Source organism: Symphodus melops, assembly GCF_947650265.1.
Source record: "Symphodus melops genome assembly, chromosome: 16".
Classification (NCBI taxonomy): domain Eukaryota; kingdom Metazoa; phylum Chordata; class Actinopteri; order Labriformes; family Labridae; genus Symphodus; species Symphodus melops.
In genome coordinates, this window is record NC_136706.1 from 22,890,382 (window position 1) to 22,910,693 (window position 20,312).

The window sequence follows — 20,312 nt, forward strand, 5'->3', positions numbered from 1 at the left end:
TCAACAGGCCAGTGAGGGGCCCCAGGCCAGTGAGGGGCCCCAGGTCAGTGAAGGGGCCCCTGAGGTAAGACATGATGACGCAGCAGAGTCCGAGTCTGTTTTCCTCCAGGAAACATCAGCAGGTTTTTTTTAAAGGGGAATTCTGCAAGTGTCCAAACTTCTTAAAGTGCCAATCATTGATGAGACGTCACAATTTATCACCACACAAACTTAAATGTGTGAATTAAAGTCGGATTATTCAGAAAATGACGGTGATGATCGGCAGTTTGAGGGGACCCCCTGTGAGTTTTTGCTTCGGGCTCCAACAGACTCGAGAATCTATTTGTTTGTGGACATGCAGCAACATTTCATTTAAAGTAAACTCCTCAGAAATCTCCTACTTCTATTAAACTTCTAACTCTGCTCTCAAACTTTAAGGAGCACTTCTAGGACCAATGATCTTTTCCCTTATTGAGCTTTTATCCCCATGTTCATGCCTGAGAGTCGAAGCGTGATCTCTCCATCACACCAGCACTGGAGAAGGAAGCACAACAAAAAATGGTGTTAATTTTTTGCAATCAATAAAGTTAAATTAACAAATTCTGCATCAACATTGTGACTCATTACGTAACATTGAACGTAAATGATGTATGTGGTGGTGCGTGTGCATGCTGCAGGATGTCAGGAGGGACGTGCTGTTGTCTCTTTAAACGCAGGGCGGGGAGCAGATCTCCGATCCTCCATGAAGCGGATTACGATCCTGCGTCTGCTGCTGCTACATCATCTCAGCTGATCCGGAGGGTTCCCTTTGAGCCCGGCCCGCCTGAATGCTTGGTGCAGACCAGAACCACATCATGGATTTCAACGTCAAAAAACTGGCTTCGGACGCGGGGGTCTTCTTCACGCGCGCGGTGCAGGTAAATCTACACGCACAGGATCTGCGGGGCTTGCGGGGCATCCCTGCAGCCTGCTGTCACCCTGCTGCGAGAGAGGCCTGCAGATTGATTCATGCAGCACTCATTCTGCAGATTGAAGTGTTTTAATGTACAGGAACAAGGTCGAGATCAGCTGCTCATGTCGGGTGTGCCTGCGCTGTAAGCCGATAAAGGTCTGTCCAGCCTCCATCTATTATTGAAGGCTGCGCTGCTGAGTCGAGTGGATCAGCCATGTGATGTGACAGCAGCGACACTCGCACAGCCTCTTTATTGTATAATACATCTTTTATTATTCAGGATGCCTCACCTGCACGTTCATGCTTTCTGGGAAACTTCCCACCAAACCCCATGTGGAAAAAAAGAAGCATGCATTGAGTCAGTCCTCCTGTAATACGAGGTTTAAGAAGAAGAAGAAGAAACAAACCGAGGACAGTCACGATTCTGCAGAAATAGCGCATCCACATGACACGTCTACAAGCTTTTATTCCATGTGATGTGTCTTTATGATTCATCCAAACCTGCTTAAAAAAGATAATAAGGTCTCTTCGAGCTGTAAAGTAAAGAGGAGCAACAGGATTAATTAATGAATTTGGCTCTCAGGTTGGTTGTTATGTGTCAGGATCTCCTCGGTGTGACGTGTGATTTTAGTCTCCGCCATGAGCGCGTGAGTGACCCTCAGTAACCCCGGACAGGACCCAGGGTCGGCTGGCCTGCTGTGAGACCAGGGCCATGACCTGGGGTCCACATATATCCCGGGTGTCTTTGGGTGATCTGGCTTCTCTGACCCTGACATAACAAGTCGTGTTTAACCCTCCGAGGAAGCTGGCAGGTAAACCCAGAGCTGCCAAGAGCGCGTTCACATAAAAGGGGGCGGAGTTATCTTCATATAACCTATCACAAACATCACTGCGTCTGACGTCATATCTACAAACTGTGAACAAACAATAATAACAATAAGAATAAGTTTAAGTCAAACAGGCTCTCAAGGACTGAAGTTACACAGCTGCAGCTACAAATGCAGGACGGACAAAATGTCATTAAAAAAGAAAACATGCGTTAATGTGACAGTGTGGCTTATTATTATATTTGTTCCATCGTTAGTTCATCTATAATAATAACTCGTGTGCTGCTCTGACTCTTTCATGTGGACTGCGGCTCTGAGCATCACAAACAGAGCAGCATGGAGACATTAAACATGAAGAATGTCACTCAAAGCCAGAAGAAGATCTTCATCATTTAACATCTTAAAAACACAACTCAAAGGCTCCAGCACCTTTTCAGTCTCGGTTGAAGGATGAAGGACATCAGGAAAAGATGATAATTAAATTAACAAGAAGGTAAAAAAAAAAAAAGTCCTCCTCCATCACATCTAAGAGGAAGGCGAAAGTAAAAACAGCTTACACCCGAATTATTACATTTTAGACGTCAAACTTTACGAGCAGTTCAAACACTGGATGTCTATTGAAAACACTTATCGAAAGAAATAAAGCAAAACATGGCAAATTAAATATAAGGAGTAAATATACAGTGATAGACGATAACAAATATAAAAAACAGAACATGTATAAAAGGAGAAACTTTTAAAGTCCAGTGAGCCTTCATGTGACTGTGACAGTCTGTGTTATGATGATAGTTTCCATATTAACCCTGGTCCTCCATTGATGCGTCCTCGCTCTGACTTCCTGCTCTCTTTACAGAGACGCTTCTCTGCAGCTGGAGGTTTTTTTTTGTTTTTGCTGATCGTCGGTGCTTTCATTTCTCTTTTTGCTGTTTGTGACGTGAACGCTGCGTGCGTTATTATTAGCTGTATTTATGAGGGGTGGAAGCAGCCTGCAGGCCTGAAAGGAGAAGTCAGAGGTGAAGTGCGTTAAAGATCCAGAACACTCGTCATGTTCACCTTTTCATGTCGTCAGCTTGTGAAACCTTTTGGGGGGGCGGCAGAACGCTGCAGGGCTGCCGGAGGAGCTCCAGTATGTAAAGTCCTCGACACACCAAGCAGACTGCAAAGAAGCCACGACAACTTTGTATGTTAATACGTTTTATTTCTCGATTCTTCACATCGATGTTAGCGTTCACCTCGGGTTTCCTCTGGGCTCAAAGGTTAATCATATTCCAACAGACCAGTTACGGCAGCATGAAGCAGAGGCTCCCTGAGGGTCCAGAATGAGAGGTCTGGTAATCCAGCATTAGATTCACTCTGCCCATCTCCTTCTTTTTTTTTTTAAGTCAGTAACTCCGAGGTTTGTCGTGCCATCCGATCTCATCCAAGAAGCTGCTGTACGTCTGAGTCCTTCCCGCCTGTTATGTGACTGTGATGATGATGATGAATGTCTTACTCATCAGTGCGTGTTAGAAGTCCAGCCGGCTGCTTCCTGCGGTCTGTCAGACATGAAGACCTGACAGGAAGTTGGCTGAAGTCTGTCGGCTTGATTTGCAACCACAGATGGTCGTGGGATTTTTTTTTTGGGCTGCAGAAATAAAAGACAACGTTTGCAGCAGAAATGTGAGATGTGATCATCATCTGTTTGTGAGAATAAATGTGTTTTGATTTAAATCAAACCTTTTTGATATGATTTGCATGAACAGACTTTCTCCAGCTGGTAAATGTTGGAGGTTTAGAGGATGATAGTTGTTGCTTTAATGTTGGTTTTGGTTGATGATGGTAATATTGAGGAGGAATTTAAAAAGTGCTTTCTGTAAAAGTAGTTTAAAAGTCGATCTAATTGCACAATAACTATCGACTGAGAGGACAGCGTCGTCCGCAGCTTGTCTCTGTACTGTTAGATACAACAGCTCAGGGTTAAAAGGAAGAGGAGGATGGTGGATGGAGCTAAAAAGAAACAAATATATATATTTTTTTTTTTTGACGGACTCGTTGGCGAGAGCTTCAAGAAACGGTAGGCTGCGAGCCTGACGCTGAGCTGGCTGGGATGCAGTTTGGACGGATGCAAACAGGTTACACTTCTGAGCAGCAGGACGGTTTTATGATCGTCTCACAGCTCGAGGAAAAGCAACAATCTGTCAGCAGAGTTTCCATCCCTGCAGATATGATTCATGACAGAAGTGACAGACTCACAACATCAACAGAAGAGCAGAGAAGAACACACTGCAGAACAGAAAAGCTAACGCAGCAGTTTATTTAGCACACAGAGATCTGTGGTCGTCTGTGAGACGAATCACCAGGTAATAAACATCTCGCTCGCTCCAGGTGAAGTCTCCTGATTGGATCCTGCTGCTGCGTACTCACACCAGCTCACTCCGACTTTCTGCAAAAAAAATATGAAAGGGGGCTGGAGGAGAAACTTTGGATAAAATGTCAGAGTGGAAAACAAAAGCAGTTCAACCCTGTTGGGTTTTGTGCAGGTGTGATCAAGACTTAAAGGTCACATCTCCTCTTCTTCAGGTGAAATCAGTGTCCTCGCTCCTCTTCATCATGTGTGTGAAGTGTGTTGTTGTAAATCCACTCTGATCCTGTATTTGATCATGTCTATAAACCCCTCTATTTCAGCCCTGCTCAGAACAGGCTGTTTCTGTGTCTGTAGCTTTAAATATGTAAATGAGCTGTGTCTGACCACGCCCCCTCTCTGGAAGGGCTCGGGTGTACTCGCTGCTTTCTGGCTCCATGTCCTATTGTTTACGGTGAGAAGGCAGACTCAGAGGGCAGAACAAACACCTAGCTGTGGGAGTGTCACCCACCTGGGGGAGGGGCTACTGCCCTTTGTGATGTCATGAAGGGAACATCTCCAAACGGCCTGTTTGAGCACACAGCAGGCAGAAGACGGAGAGGATGGACTGTTCTGATCATTGGGGGGGGTTGTAGACAGACTACACTCAGGATCCTGTCTTTGTGTCTCAGTTCACAGAGGAGAAGCTCGGTCAGGCTGAGAAGACGGAGCTGGACGCCCACTTAGAGAATCTGATCAGTCGAGGGGACGGCACCAAGAACTGGACCGAGAAGATCCTGAGACAGACAGAAGTGCTGCTGCAGCCGAACCCGAGTGAGTAAATGACAAGACGCGTCCGACCCAAGTGGCTCCAGCTGCTTCATCGGCAGAGTGTGAATGAATCTTTACTCTGCAGCAGCCTCTACCATCAGTGTGTGAATGTGTGTGAATGGATGAGTTCATACTGATGGACTCTTCACACCCTGCTTTGACCTTGAATAGAACTGACAGAAGAACTTTTCCCACTTTCTACATTTGATGTTTTGTTGTCTAACATTTGGTCTTGTGTGTTTTTTTTAACCCTTCATGCTCCAGTCGATCACACAGGTGAGTCACTACGCCTGAACGCTGAGATTTGTCTGACTTTATTTATAAAGGGATGTTTACAGTTTAAACCTGTAAAATAAGGTATAGAAGATATCATGACACGAGGCCTGTTGGATGTGTGATAACATTGTTCAACATTAACGGTCATGAGGTCGTCTCTCTTTTCGACGTGACCTGTGTTTGCAACACGTCCCTCCTGAATCTTTGAGCAGCCGTTAATGTGCATTTTACAGCTCAGAAACTTGTTTTTCCGATGTGTCTGACGTGACATGAATGCACCATTACAGCAGTTCAACAACAGAATCATGTTGTATAAAGAAACGAGGGCGCCGGCAGCCTGGAGGTTAGTGCACGCGCTGCATGTGCACACAGGCTGAAGTCGTCAAAGCGGGCGATACCGGTTTGAGTCTGACCTGTGGTTGTTGATTTCTGACTCTATATACTCTCCTCTGTCTCTAGAAAAAATAGAAACCTTTACAAAAACGTGAAACAAAAACTCTAAAATCTTGAATTGGGGACAAATAAAGTTTTTTGAATTTGAAATCTTTTTTTTATTTTTTATTTTATCTTTAAATCCCTCCTTGGTCACTGTTCATTCATGATGAGCTCCAGAATCTCTCTTCAGATAACGCCACGGTTGAGTGGATGAAAACGATGTTTTGATAACCGCCCTTCTCACTCGTCCTCCAGGCGCTCGAATAGAAGAGTTCATCTACGACAAGCTGGATAAGAAGCTTCCCTCCAAGACGACCAACGCAGAGCTGCTGGGACAGTACATGCTGGACGCCGCCGCTGAATTCGGGCCAGAGACGCCGTACGGTCAGTGAAGAAGAAAGGAGACGCCGCTGCACTTCATCTCACTTTGAAGTCATGAAGCAGCTCTGCTCCATCACTGAATCATTCACGTCTACGTTTTAAAATCTGCTCATCGGAGTGTTTCCCATTCTGATTTTATTTAAACGACACAAGGAGAGTAAATGCACATTAAAACACACACACACACACACACACACACACACACACACACACACACACACACACACACACACACACACAGCTGCATGTGTGTGTCCTTCTTTAATGGCTACAGAAAGACTCTGGAGTCTGGATTTCACTCACGTTCTGGTTTGTAAACCAAGAAGTATCAATCAATCAAAGTATCAGTATATTAGTATATTAACGAAGGTTGAGTGACGACAGCATGCGGGGGGCGCCGTAGTCCCATAGATGGCGGTCTCCATGTTGGAAATGCTGTCTCAGCCTAACGTTCAGTTAACATGGCGACAGGCTGAGAGCTGGAGCGTCTTTACAAACAGTTTCACTCTGGCTTTTTACAATGGGTGTGTATGTGACTTCCTGTGCTTCTGCAGCCAGCCTCTAGTGGACACTCGAGGAACTGCAGGATTTTACACAGCGGCGTCCGCTTCATTATTCAACACTAAAGTTTAGTGTGTGCAGGAAGATCTATGAATTATTTACATTAATATGTGTTCTCAAGTCATTGCATCATCTGAATGTTTTCTCATTGGTCACTGTACGAGGAGCTGAACGTGTGTGTGTGTGTGTGTGTGTGTGTGTGTGTGTGTGTGTGTGTGTGTGTGTCCTGCAGGCAGCACTCTGATCACAGTGGGAGAATATCAGAAGAGACTGGGAGGAGCCGAGCGGGAGCTCCTCCACACCTCCGCCACAACTTTCCTCACTCCTCTCCGCAACTTCCTAGAAGGAGACTGGAGGACCATTTCTGTACGTCTCACTCTCTCTCTCTCTCGCTCGCTCACTCACTCACTTACTAACCACTCCAAACATTCAGCTTTTAGGACTTTGTGTTATCAGCACTGGGTCATTATCTGGGTCAGAAGGATTTGGATTCAATACAAAGAAAAACTGGAATAGATCAACCTGATCACAGACATTTTAAAGATAACCAGATGTTGTTCTACAAACTTTGTCCATTGGGGGCGCCAAAACCCATACTAAGTTAAAGATCCTCACTTTTGCTATTAATTAATAGCAATGATATTGATGCTACATGGTGAAATATATGAATAGTAATAATGTTTCCATCTCTCTTCCTGCAGCCATTCTGCAAATGTAATAAATGCTGAGTCATCGTTGTAAAGATGTTGTGTTGTTTGACCTCATACATGTAGTTCCTGTAAGTCTGAATCCAGCTGCTGGGAGCATGAAAACCCCGACTGTTAAATCCCAATCCTGCTTCCAAGTTTTGAACAAAACATAAAAATGATCTAATTCTTTAACTTTTCGGACTTCCCGTTTGCTTCCAATCCGGGTGGGCGCTGTGATCACATGACTTCTGAACAACAAAGCGCTGGTTGTTGGATTCCTTCCCTGCAGCGGAAATGACTCATTCATTATTTTTGCTCTCTGCAGAAAGAGCGACGACTTCTGGAGAACCGTCGCCTTGATCTCGACATCTGCAAAGCTCGAGTGAAAAAAGCAAAGCAGGCTGAAGCCAAGGCAGCGGTGAGACTCTTCTTCTTCTTCTTCTTCTTCTTCTTCTTCTTCTCCTGCAGAACAATAGGAACAGTTGAACTAAAGACCGGTTGGGGGCATAACATCATTCATTTGAACCGCCATCTCGTAAGGATTTTAATTACTGTCTTCGGCTACCTGCAGTTACTGGAGAAAGCTTGAAATAAATACAAACATCATCAGTTATAAAGTTTTAAATATCCCACATGTCAGAGCACTTTTTTTTTTTTTTTTTTTTGTCACATTCACGCACTGACGAAATGTCTCCATAACAATTTTGTAAAAGTTATCCAGATTCTGTCTGCAGTGCTTGGTGCATGTTTCTAAACCTCAGTAAGAGATTCTTTACGCCTTGCGCTGACTAATGTAATGTCCCTTCTTTTATTGTACTTAAAGGAGCAGTATGTAAGTCTGACCCCTAGTGTTTAAAATGAGTACTGCAGTCTAAACTCTAATCATTGTACAGAGCTGTCTCCCCCCCCTCCTCTCTGGAGTGGATGCTCACACAGGTCACCATGTGGTGGACACTGTAGCTTCAGTGTTTAGACAAATCCTGAGCATTCAGGAGCAGAATCTAAAGTTAGAAGGAGGACATGCTGGCTTCAACACGGCATGTTTCCTTCATGATCACAGAGGAGGAGAGCGTCATCAGCTCACTGATTGCTCCTTTAAATACTGCAGTCAAGAACAGATAAAATAGTGTCTCTGTACGCTTTGATTACGAACAACGACTAACCCCACTGTGCTCTAAATGTGTTCAATGTTTGCTGCTTCTCGACGTGTCTCTTTATGTCGCTCTGCTTCTGGCTAACCGTTTTGAGTGTCTCACTTTTTCTGCTCAATGGATGTGACTGCATGACTCTGCCAACATGTGTCTCCTCCCTCCTCCCCCTGCTCTCGTTTGTAGGCTGCACCTGATTTTCAGGAGACGCGGCCTCGAAATTATGTTCTGTCTGCCAGTGCATCAGCGGTAAGAGTCCTGCCTGAAACAAAGCTCTTAGCGGGATATAGCATTACAGGATTAGCTTTTAAGGCTTAGCATGGACGCTAACCAGCCAACTATGTGTTTAAGAATATGACAAATGAATGACACTTCTTTATCTGTGATTTAAAGGTTGTAACTCACCAGGATTCTTGCTTTAGATTAATAAGATATTTCACAATTTAAGACCAAGTCCCTTTAAGCATCCTGGTGTAGCTTCACGTTCGGTCTTAACGAGAGGCCTCTCAGCGTTTAGTGTTAAATTGGTTTACAGGCCCAGTGGTTACTGTAGGTGACTCGTCACGTCCCCAAGCTCCCTCGTCCAAACATTAGCTGTCTCTCTTCAGCCGTCCGATATAACAAAAAAATATTGATAATAATCAGGATAAATGAGTCGTCATATTCAGTGCAGTGAGTGTCTGTAAGTCTGATTTGATAAAGTAGGAAAATCAGGTGAAATCAGGCGGGAATATTTTGTGTGTGTGACACAATGAGCCTTGAAAAAATGTGAGAAATCTGAAAAGGTGAAGTTCTTCTTCTGAGGCTCGTCAGACTGTTAACAGCCGTGCTGCATGACGTCTGTAACCTTCATGTAACACGAAAGACTCGAGCATGTTTCTGCATGTTTATGTCGTTTCAACTGCCTGAAAGCTCACACTTTACCTTTTTTGATTTTAAAAATAACGAGAGGAACAAGTTAAACCTGAGTGTGCTCTGAAGGAACGACGCAACATGTTTCATACCACACTGGAGAAAATCACAGAGGGAGCGGTACGGTGGCCTAAATATACCAAAACTTACTTGACAAACGGTATATATCCACTTAGGCCCCGTCTCCACCTGCCGTTTCTTCTGTGCGAAAAAAAAAATAAACACTGGATGAAGCATTTGTGCGCCAAGAAGAAAAGAGCTGCACGTTCATCTTGTCTCCATGGCAACAGTCTGTTGACAACGGCCGCTTCATGGCCGACGCTGCTCCGTTACTTTTGAAAGCATGTTGATTATTTCCTGCTCGGTCACGGAGCGAGGAGGATGCAGGGTTTGATTGATCTACTCCAGAGCACGAGTGTGTAGTTGACACGTGTTGAAATGTGTGTTCAGTGTTTGTGTTTCTCTGTGTCGGCTCTGTGATTTAAAAGCTGCAGAGCGGCTGGGAGAGCTGGGATTTGGCGGCTGAGCCCAATGTGTCCGAGGAGGGAAAGGTTGTAAAAATGTGTTTATAGTGTTAGCAAACTGTAAAAACTCCCCTAGAGTGTCTCCATTGATTAAGTGTGTGTCGTTTAGTTTTTACAAGCCCTGGTAGTTTAGCTTAGTTCAGTTAAAGGTCACATATTACTGTACTTTAAGAAAACAAGCCCCTCCCACAACCAGTCTCTTGCATTCTTATTGGTTCTGTCAAAAAAAGCATTGGCCTTCAGAGACATCTTCTCTCATCATCAAATCTAATATGTGTCGCTTGTCCGTCTATAACCACCCCAATGTGCTCAAACAGGCCGTTTGGAGATTTTCCCTTCATGACATCACAAAGGGCAGTAGCCCCTCCCCCAGTTGGGTGACACTCCCACAGCTAGGTGTTTGTTCTGCCCTCTGAGTCTGCCTTCTCACCGTAAACAATAGGACATGGAGCCAGAAAGCAGCGAGTACATCTGAGCCGTTCCAGAGAGGGGGCGTGGCCAGACACAGCTCATTTACATATTTAAAGCTACATACACAGAAACAGCCTGTTCTGAGCAGGGCTGAAATAGAGGGGTTTATAGACATGATCAAATACAGGATCAGAGTGGATTTACAACAACACACTTCACACACATGATGAAGAGGAGCGAGGACACTGATTTCACCTGAAGAGGAGGAGATCATGTGACCTTTAACATAAATCTCCTGAGATATATCACAATGTGAGAAGTTGAAAAAAAGAGAAGGGTTGCTTGTTTGAATTTGAATGCAGCTTTTAAGACGTTTAAATATTGGTGTGTCGTGCAGGAAGGATACCTCGTGTCATGATAACCTTTGTTGAACACAAGAGGGCGCAATACCACATTCAGTCACATCTGCAGAAAGTAGAGTAAAGGTTAACTTTGGTTCTAGGCGTTCGGCCAATAATGTCGGCCATTAATGACAGCTGTGAGACAGGAACACGTCAACTCAGAAGTAAATCTGCAGCTCTAATCACTCAATCTACAAAGATGTCAGTAATTACAGAAGCATCTCTGAATCATTCGTCATTGTGGTTATTTTACTTTCAAATATTTAATTTAATTTAATCATGTTCGTCAGTGAATGAGAAAGTGATGCTGATGATTTAAACGTCATATTTACGAGTTCAAATCCACACAAGGAAGTTTTGTATTGAATTAAATGAGAGTAGAGCTGCTTTAAATTTTTTTGCATGAAGGTTTAACCTTCATGCAGTTTGCTGTTGTGAAATAATCGGCCTAACACGGGCATGTTAGAGTTTTTCTTTCTTTATATTAAACTGTTAGAAAGATTTCATAAATGTTTTGAGTGTTTCATCCACATGTGAGCCGACCGATGATGCAGCTTGTTAGAGTTTGTCGTTAAATGTTGCAACTTTATCTGAGTCTGCGTTTGGTTTATGACTGCTTCTTTCTCTCCTCACGCTGCTCCTCTCAGCTTCTGAGTGAGGAAGTAGACAAAGTAAGTACCTCTGCTACTGGACTGTGTGTGCTTATGTGTAGAGAAAGTAATTCAGGACCTCTCACACACACACACACACACACACACACACACACTCTGAAGTGCATTTTATCTCAGACCAACAATAACGATAACCATTCATATATATATATATATATATATATATATATATATATATATATATATATATATATATAGTGCCCGACTAATATGGATTTTTGAGGCCAAATTTCTGAGGCCAAAAAACGATATTAACTTCCACCACATGTGTGTTCATTGCATCTGTTATGTCTGAAGACGAGAAAAATATGTTTTTCTTTGCCTGAAAACTTTCTTACGTGACACGATTTTTGCGTCATGTAATGAAAACTTTCATGCAAAGGAAAAACTAATTTTTCTCGTCTCAGGGCAAAATGAGGGCTGGATTCACGACCATTCAACACTACTACCATGTTTCTAGTGATGCAAAGCTTAATAAATGGGTTAAGTATCCCTTCAAAGGATCCGTATTTTTGTTTTATTTCTAAATATCTCCTTCCTGTGCTTTACTCCATCAACAGGCAGAGCATGAACTCCGTGTTGCTCAGACGGAGTTCGACCGGCAGGCTGAGGTCACCAGACTGCTGCTGGAGGGGATCAGCAGCACCCATGTGAGAACAACACACAAATCATTTGTGCTGACAAGTGTGTGCAGACGCTCAGGCGCTTCTGACTAACAGTTTTCCAGAACTGAGCGATGTCTAGGAAACCAATCAGACGTGTGATGTCAGACCTGTAAACAGGAAGGTAGACTTTTAGACTTTTTATTTTATTGTCCGCGAGGGGAAATTCTTTTTCACCGGTGTACAGTTTTAAGGGCAGCGCGCTGACAGAGGGTGAACACAGGGGGATACATGTGGGACAACAGGACATACAGTGACAGGACATACAGTGACAGGACATACAGTGCATATGGTTATGGGGGGACCGGGGACTGAGGTGGATTTTTATTGAGGGCTGAGATGACTGCAGGCACCAGGCTTCTGCCGTATCGCGCCCTCCTGCACAACAGGGACCTGTACCTGCGTCCGGAGGGCATGATGGTGAGGTGGCAGTTGAGAGGGTGGGTGATGTCCAGTGCTATTGTGTGTGTGATGCGTGTGATGGCCTTTGAATTGAGTTCTGACAGGGTGACAGTTAATGCAGGTGCCATTATGATGATTGACAGATTATTTTCTGCACTGATCCAAAATCCAATTAAAAAACCTCTGTGTCAAACACACGTTTCTGATGTGTAGCTGTTTAGTTCAGCTGGATAATCTTTACAGATGAACATCATTTATATGAAGTTTGATGAGTTAATGCAGCTCAGAGAAGTAAAAAGCTAACGTCATGCTACAAGCTAACTACAGTCGGTTTATTACGACGTCACGACCGTTATGCTTCATCGATCTAATCAGCAGATTTGACAAGCTAGCTAAACGTTAGCTTAATAAGTTGTTTATTAACCTAAAATTTACAAGAGCTCTGAAAAACATGACTAGAGGCTGTAAGGAGGATTAGTGAGAGAGTTCCCGGCGTGATGACGTTTAATGTCTCCATGACAACCACTGTAGTCTTATTTAGCCACTTGTTAGCAACCGCCGTTCTAAGTACGTGTAAAAACTTTAAAATTCACGAGTGGGCGTCTTAGCTAACGTAGTTTATCTCGTCTAACAAAACGTCAACATCTCTTCAGCTTGTGTTAACCACAGACCTTATTTCAGGCGTCTAAACACGAACACATTCAAAATCCACTTTGACTTTTAGAGGTTAGAACCACAGCGCTAAAATGCTAACCCACTTTTGGGTCATTACTGTGCCCGTCAATTGTCGTTTGTTTTAAAGACACGTTGTCAAAGTACTTGTGTTGTTGCCAAAAAAAATCAACAAGTTGGTCCGGGAAATAGTTTGTTGTTCCACAGGTGTGAAACAAAGAGCTCTGAATGAGTCAGAAAACAAATGTCATTCACATCAAAGGGTGTTTGGCACATCTTGAAAGATTCCAAGATCAAAGATCAAAGATTCCACGCTTGTGTTGTAACTTAGTCCTGAATTTAGCAGGTCCATCGAACTTTATTGTTCGTGTTTGCTTTAGTCACCAGGGGGGTTAAATCACTTATAACACACCTCACACCACGCTAACACCTGGACAGATAATCAGGCCTTTGGTGGGAAGGGGGGCATAATCATCCCCCCCCCCCCCACTAGGATTTATGATGAGCTTTTCGCTGACTTACAGTTCTTCATTTGAAGGATACCTTTATGACGTTTTCATCATGTGCTCATTTCTTCTTTCTTCCCCCACAGCTCAACCACCTGCGTTGTTTGCAGGACTTTGCGGAGGCTCAGGCGACTTACTACGCCCAGTGTCATCACTACATGCAAGACCTCCAGAGGGAGCTCAGCAGGTCAGCCATCACGCCGTCTTCGCTTTACACGTATGAAACCAAAAGGTCAACAACCTATTTCACAGTTATTTACGTCAAAATGGGCTCTGACACATTTTGAAAGAATTGAAGTCGGTTTGGAAATTTAAATGTGTTTTCAATGAAATCTTAAAGTGGTTAGACCACAACAGTTTACGCTGGATTGTCTGTAGACCAGATGCTGCTGATTGGAAGCATGTGAGTCACGTAGAAGACAGCTGAGGGGAAAAAGTTAATTTTTTAAACGCAACAAACATCTTTGATTAAAGATGATGTACAAAACAAGTGGACACTTGAGGAACTGCAGGCAGTCGATCTTTATATGTATAGCACCAGTTAATAAGACGAGTCATCTCAAGACAAAAAGCAGGTTAAAGACCTTATTTATTACAAGGACTCAGCTTAATCCGTCACAGCGTGGCAAGAAAAAAACCTCCCTTTAACCGGAAGAAATCTTCGACATCTGTGTCACTTACAAGCCCAAGACGATCAGCAGCACAGCAAATAAAATTACAGACATAAAACACAATATTTACAGAGATCAGCATTTCCTGATTCACAGAGCGCCAAAGTCATCAGTCAAAGCATCGACCACCTGAAGCTTCTTCTTCAAATCATTCAATCTACTTTTAAAAAGATTTAAAGATCATCCTGCAGGAGGTTCCTGAAACTCCTCCCTGCTAGCCAAGCTCTTTCACTACATAGAATTACAAATAGATCAGCCATAAATTCAGCCATCCAGATAGGTTTGGAATCGATTTGTGACCCCCAAGAATCAAAATCGAATCTTGAGACACCCAAAGATTCCCAGCCGTGGAGGGAATAACTGAGATTAACACATATGGGATACATCAGTGGTTGCACGTTTTTATGCCTGCTTGAAATGCATCAACGAGGTTGTTGTCCTGAGATCATTTTTAATTTTATATACTTTATTAATCCCTGAGGGATTGTGATGAGATGCTTCTCACACACACACACACACACACACACACACACACACACACGCATGGATCAAACACATGCACAAGCAGGACCTGTGGACATGCATTGGTGGGTGTTTGGTGCCTTGCTCAAGTCCAGCTACCAGACCAACTTCCATATGTTTGGTCCGCATCAACAAGCTAACAACAATCATGAAGTGGAACGAAATTTATTGGATATTTCAAACATTTTTAACAAATAAAAAACTGAAAAATTGGGCGTGCAAAATTATTCAGCCCCCTTAAGTTAATACGTTGTAGCGCCACCTTTTGCTGCGATTACTGCTGTAAGTCTCTTGGGGTATGTCTCTATCAGTTTTGCACATTGAGGAATATTTGCCCATTCCTCCTCACAAAACAGCTCGAGCTCAGTGACGTTGGATGGACAGCGTTTGTGAAGAACAGTTTTCAGTTGTTTCTACAGATTCTCGATAGGATTCAGGTCTGGACTTTGACTTGGCCATTCTAACACCTGGATATGTTTATTTGTGAACCACTCCGTTGTAGATTTTGCTTTATGTTTTGGATCATTGTCTTGTTGGAAGACAAATCTCCGTCCCAGTCTCAGGTCTTTTGCAGACTCCATCAGGTTTTCTTCCAGAATGTTCCTGTATTTAGCTCCATCCATCTTCCCATCAATTTTAACCAGCTTCCCTGACCCAGCTGAAGAAAAGCAGGCCCAAACCATGATGCTGCCACCACCATGTTTGACAGTGGGGATGGTGTGTTCATGGTGATGAGCTGTGTTGCGTTTGGTTGTGGTTTCGTCTGACCAGAGCACCTTCTTCCACATGTTTGGTGTGTGTCCCAGGTGGCTTGTGGCAAACTTTAAACAACACTTTTTATGGATATCTTTAAGAAATAGCTTTCTTCTTGCCACTCTTCCATAAAGGCCAGAGTTGTGCAGTATACGACTGATTGTTGTCCTGTGGACAGAGTCTCCCACCGCAGCTGTACATTTCTGCACTTCATCCAGAGTGATCATGGGCCTCTTGGCAGCATCTCTGATCAGTTTTCTCCTTGTATGAGCTGAAAGTTTAGAGGAACGGCCGGGTCTTTGTAGATTTGCAGTGGTGTGATATTATTGCTTGCACAGTGCTCCTTGGGATGTTTAAAGCTTGGGAAATCTTTTTGCATCCAAATCCAGCTTTAAACTTCTCCACAACAGTATCTCAGACCTGCCTGGTGTGTTCCTTGTTCTTCATGATGCTCTCTGCGCTTTAAACTGACCTCTGAGACTATCACAGAGCAGGTGCATTTATACGGAGACTTGATTACACACAGGTGGATTCTATTTATCATCATTAGTCATTTAGGTCAACATTGGATCATTCAGAGATCCTCACTGAACTTTTGGAGAGAGTTTGCTGCACTGAAAGTAAAGGGGGCTGAATAATTTTGCACGCCCAATTTTCAGTTCTTTATTTGTTAATACAGTTTGAAATATCCAATAAATTTCGTTCCACTTCATGATTGTGTCCCACTTGTTGTTGATTCTTCACAAAAGATTACAGTTTTATATCTTTATGTTTGAAGCCTGAAATGTGGCAAAAGGTCGAAAAGTTCAAGGGGGCCGAAAACTTTCGCAAGGCACTGTACGTTTCTGACTCGTGCTGCAGACGAGCTGTGGTTCTGGATCTGAAGGTGAAACTTCATGGTGTAATTGTCTGTATAATACTGAAGAGTCTCGGCCTTACAGTGAGAAAGTGCAGCACAGCGAGGAGTCTAAGGGGTGACGTTATCACAGCGCAAAACGATTCGCTAACAAAATCTGCCTCCAGATCTTATCGCTCTTCACCCCACCACAAACGTTTCACGTCATCTTTAAGGGAACTGATTTGACGTCAAACACCTGCATGAGATCAATATCTCACATCTGGGTGCAATACAATCTGTAAGTTTACTGGAACAACTTACAAAAACAACGACTCTGAACAGGAAACTAAAGGCATCATCTCACACGCTGTTTTATCCTGTGATTCTGACGCAGATGTGCTAATTCAGTCAGCGGCGCCCACTCGTCAGCTGCCATCTGCCCAAACCCCGTCTCCTCTGCCTTCGTGTCTGGACCTTCAGCACCGGGGGCAGCGGTCTCCTCCTCCTCCTCTAATCAGAAGCCAAGAACACCGACCATGGAGCAGATTCAGCTTCCCGTCACAGGAGCCAGGAAGGCCAAAGTCCTGTATGACTACGACGCACATGATGCGAGCGAGCTCTCCCTCCTGGCTGACGAGGTACAGTGAGACACTCTGAGTCACAGGGACCTCCGTGGTGGTGTGCGACAATGTCTGACCGTGTCTGTTCATTCGTGTCTGCCTCGGCAGTTCTATGCAGGATTTACGAGAAACACTTAGATTTCCTCTGAAATTGTCCCAGAACAACTTTTCCATGTCTACGTTCAGAGAAACTTAATCTGAGCTGTCCTCTTCTTGCCCTGAGGGGATTTCCTGTCACTTTAATGTCAAAATGGGAGAACAAAAGAAAAGGTTACCAAAACATTTCACAAATAGTTGTCATCCCACGTGTACAGGGATATTTAATAACCAGCAGTCAAAGTTACACAGATGAGTAAAACACTGACGCTATTGTTTGAGGCGTAACCTGCAGCAGGTGATTTGTTAAGAGATTAATTACAGCCAGAAAAAAAAAAAGAAAAAAAAAAGGGGGGCCCTCCATGCTGAAGCTCCTCCGGAGTCACACCTCACTTTTTAACTAGAACGCACCATCACAAGTCAGAGTTGCTCATTTCCTCCAGATCCACTTTTCAGGAATGGTCTTTAGGTCCTGACAGAAATTAATAACTCGTGTTCTCTGAAAAAGGAACAAAAAAAATCCCTATCAGTTTGTAAGTCTGTAAAAACTTCAACCCATGTCTGCAACGCGGTGCCAATCTGATGAGCCAATCACACGCCTCCCTGCTCGTTCTCTACCATGCGTGCATGAGCCCACACTCACTCAAATCCACTTCTGGACCAATGGCGCTGCTGCATGTAAGTGAGGGGGCGTGGCTTTAGAGGGAGCGCAGATGGGAGGGGGTGTAGACGGAGCACGGAGAGGATGCTACTTTCAAAATCATGCTAGTTTTAGAAAACGACCAACCCTGCCTTCAAGCACCCTGAGGCGCCAGCCGTCCACCTGCATTGTTGTGTTAGCATGCTAACGTTAGCGCTCTTTAGTTAGCTCTTAGCTTCATGTAAACTGACACAGAATGAGCGTCAAAGTTACACAGATGAGTCAAACTTCTTCTTTCTTTTTTTTAAACACGACTTCTCACACTGTCAGGTTTCAGGCTGTTTGTAATGTACAAATTAAATGTAGAAATCGCAGAGCAGACCGTGGATTAGCTTTACGGCTTTATTTCGGTCGTGGATAACGATGACGATGACGATGACGACTGCTAGCTGACAAAAGTTTTCTCTGTGATCAAACTTTCTTTTATGCTGCTGGAAAATTCAGCCTCCAAATTCATTTAGTGTTGGGATTAAATCTTTGCCAGGCTTGGAGAAGACATCTGGACTCGTAAATGTCAGACTCATATATCTCTGCTACTGTGAGATTTTTTTTTGTTTTGTTTTGTCCTGGAGTCAGTTACTCTGATTAACTGAGTCAGTCCTTTTCACAAAGTGAATGAAATCATAGACGGGGAGGAGGCAGCAGAATGAATCAGAATAGAACAGGAAGTCAGGAAGTGGCCCGACCTCACAAAGACATATTCAGTTGAAAGAGGAGTGGGAGGAAGGAAGGAAATGATTCACATGACCTTCCTCCTTTTCAACTTCTTCATCTTTTATCTTATGGATCAGGATTTTAATGACCACATGAGTCATGTATCATAACATTTCCCTACTTTGCTGTTTCCGTCTCCTCAGCTTATCACCGTCTACACCGTACCGGGGATGGATCCTGATTGGTTGGTCGGAGAGCGTGCGAACGATAAAGGCAAAGTTCCTGTCACCTACCTAGAACTGCTGAGTTAATGGACCAAGCATCTGGACACACACACACACACACACACACACACAAACACACACACACATATATATTTATGCAAACCTGTTAAAAAGGGAGGAAGTGGAATGAAACCTTTGTGACTGTGTGAGTAATGTTTTTGGCTCGTTCGCCGCGTGTGTGTTCAGAGTGGGATTGTTTTGACATTAACAGTTTCTCAACCTGCTAACTGTCACATTAGTTGTGTTTATGTCAAACTGAAACCGACTTCATGTCGACTCGCTCCGTTTCATGACGGAGCATCGACGAGGCTTTCAAACATCACGACCCCGGTTCATCCATCGATGCATTATTCCTCTTTATCGTCACGGGTCGAACATGTTAATATTTGACTAATCGTAGTAATCTTAGAGATCTGGGAACACAGTGAAGTCCAAACAGGAGCTCTCACTCTGATTATTCTGTTATCTGCTTTACAGCTGAAATCTGAATGACCAACAGCCTGCAATCCAACGTTTCCTATAGGAGTCATCAGCACGGCGCGGCTCGCCGTTTTTATCCTCGCGCCCTGTTTCTATTTTCCCGTCTGTCGCTCGTGCAGATGGACGACAAACGATCTCGGGGTGTGAAAACTCCCTAAAATATGAGCAATAATCCTGCAGCTTATTCAGTAGGTCAAGCAATAGATGGTCAATTATTTTAAACATCAATTTGTTTTTTTAAAAAAAAACATTCAAATCAATCCCGTTGCTGAGTCTTTAAAGGAAAGGAGATCGATATGTAAACTAAATTATTCTTAGTATGTTTTTAAATTCATTTCTTAATCCCTGAGTGGAGGCTGAGTTTAATTAAAGCGATCAAAAATATCCAACACCTTGAAAATGCACGTTTTGGATTGGAGGGGAGGATTCTGATACAGCTGAAAATGGCGAAAAGTCCAACAACACCCGAATTCATGAACGCCACATGTTTTGCATCCTGCATCGACTTGTTTTAAATCACGCCGTTAGAAATATTTGCTTTTTTTGTTCTGAACAAACAAATACTCTCAAACTCCCCAGATGAGCGACTCCACACGGACCTGTCTAAAGGCACGACTCCAAACTCCTTTTTTATGCAAACATTTTGCAATAAAGACAATAAAAGCAGCAGCTGTCAAGTAAAAGAGAAAGTGTTGTTGTGTAGTCATGTGACTCACTCAGCGGCCTGACGGAGGACCGGTGGGGGGGGGGGGGGGGGGGGGGGGGCATGTCGGCATGTCAAGACAGAAAGGCAAAACTAAAGGCCAGTTCCCCGGTTTCCACAGAAGAAGACCAGCCTGGCACATGACTGATGAGTCCTTGTTTTGGGTGTGGAAACAAGACAGGAAACAGTTTGATGCAATCATTTCTGCAGAGTTTAAAAAAGTGACTCATCAGCCTGGAGACGAGTCGGACTAAATATTTGCTAAAGTGTATCTCTTAGATAGATGATGTAAATCGTCGTAGTGTTTAGATAAGCTCAGCAGTGTGAGTCATCAGTGTGTGTGTGTGTGTGTAATGTTGTGAGGCTCTGTGTGCTAAACATAGAACAAAGTGGACGCTACTGTGATTGTTATAGTGTGGGAACTTCTGGTT

General features: G+C 43.6%; 1 protein-coding gene across 7 annotated transcripts; it reads left to right on the top strand.

Annotated features, from left to right (window-relative positions):
* Positions 1–682: 682 nt before the first annotated feature.
* On the top strand, positions 683–18,946 carry LOC306836787 (endophilin-B2-like). Of its 7 annotated transcripts, XM_079364086.1 has the most exons (12): positions 683–896; positions 4,771–4,912; positions 5,174–5,185; positions 5,876–6,004; positions 6,795–6,928; positions 7,577–7,669; positions 8,586–8,648; positions 11,295–11,318; positions 11,879–11,968; positions 13,647–13,747; positions 16,739–16,982; positions 18,618–18,946. In XM_079364086.1, exons 1-12 carry the CDS (start codon positions 807–809, stop codon positions 18,723–18,725), a joined length of 1,230 nt encoding a protein of 409 aa, XP_079220212.1. In that variant the 5' UTR covers positions 683–806; the 3' UTR covers positions 18,726–18,946. The 7 variants fall into 7 exon arrangements, with proteins under 7 accessions (XP_079220212.1, XP_079220214.1, XP_079220215.1 ...); XM_079364088.1 differs by lacking the exon at positions 11,295–11,318; XM_079364089.1 differs by lacking the exon at positions 8,586–8,648 and having other exon boundaries at positions 684–896.
* The last annotated feature ends 1,366 nt before the right edge of the window (positions 18,947–20,312 follow it).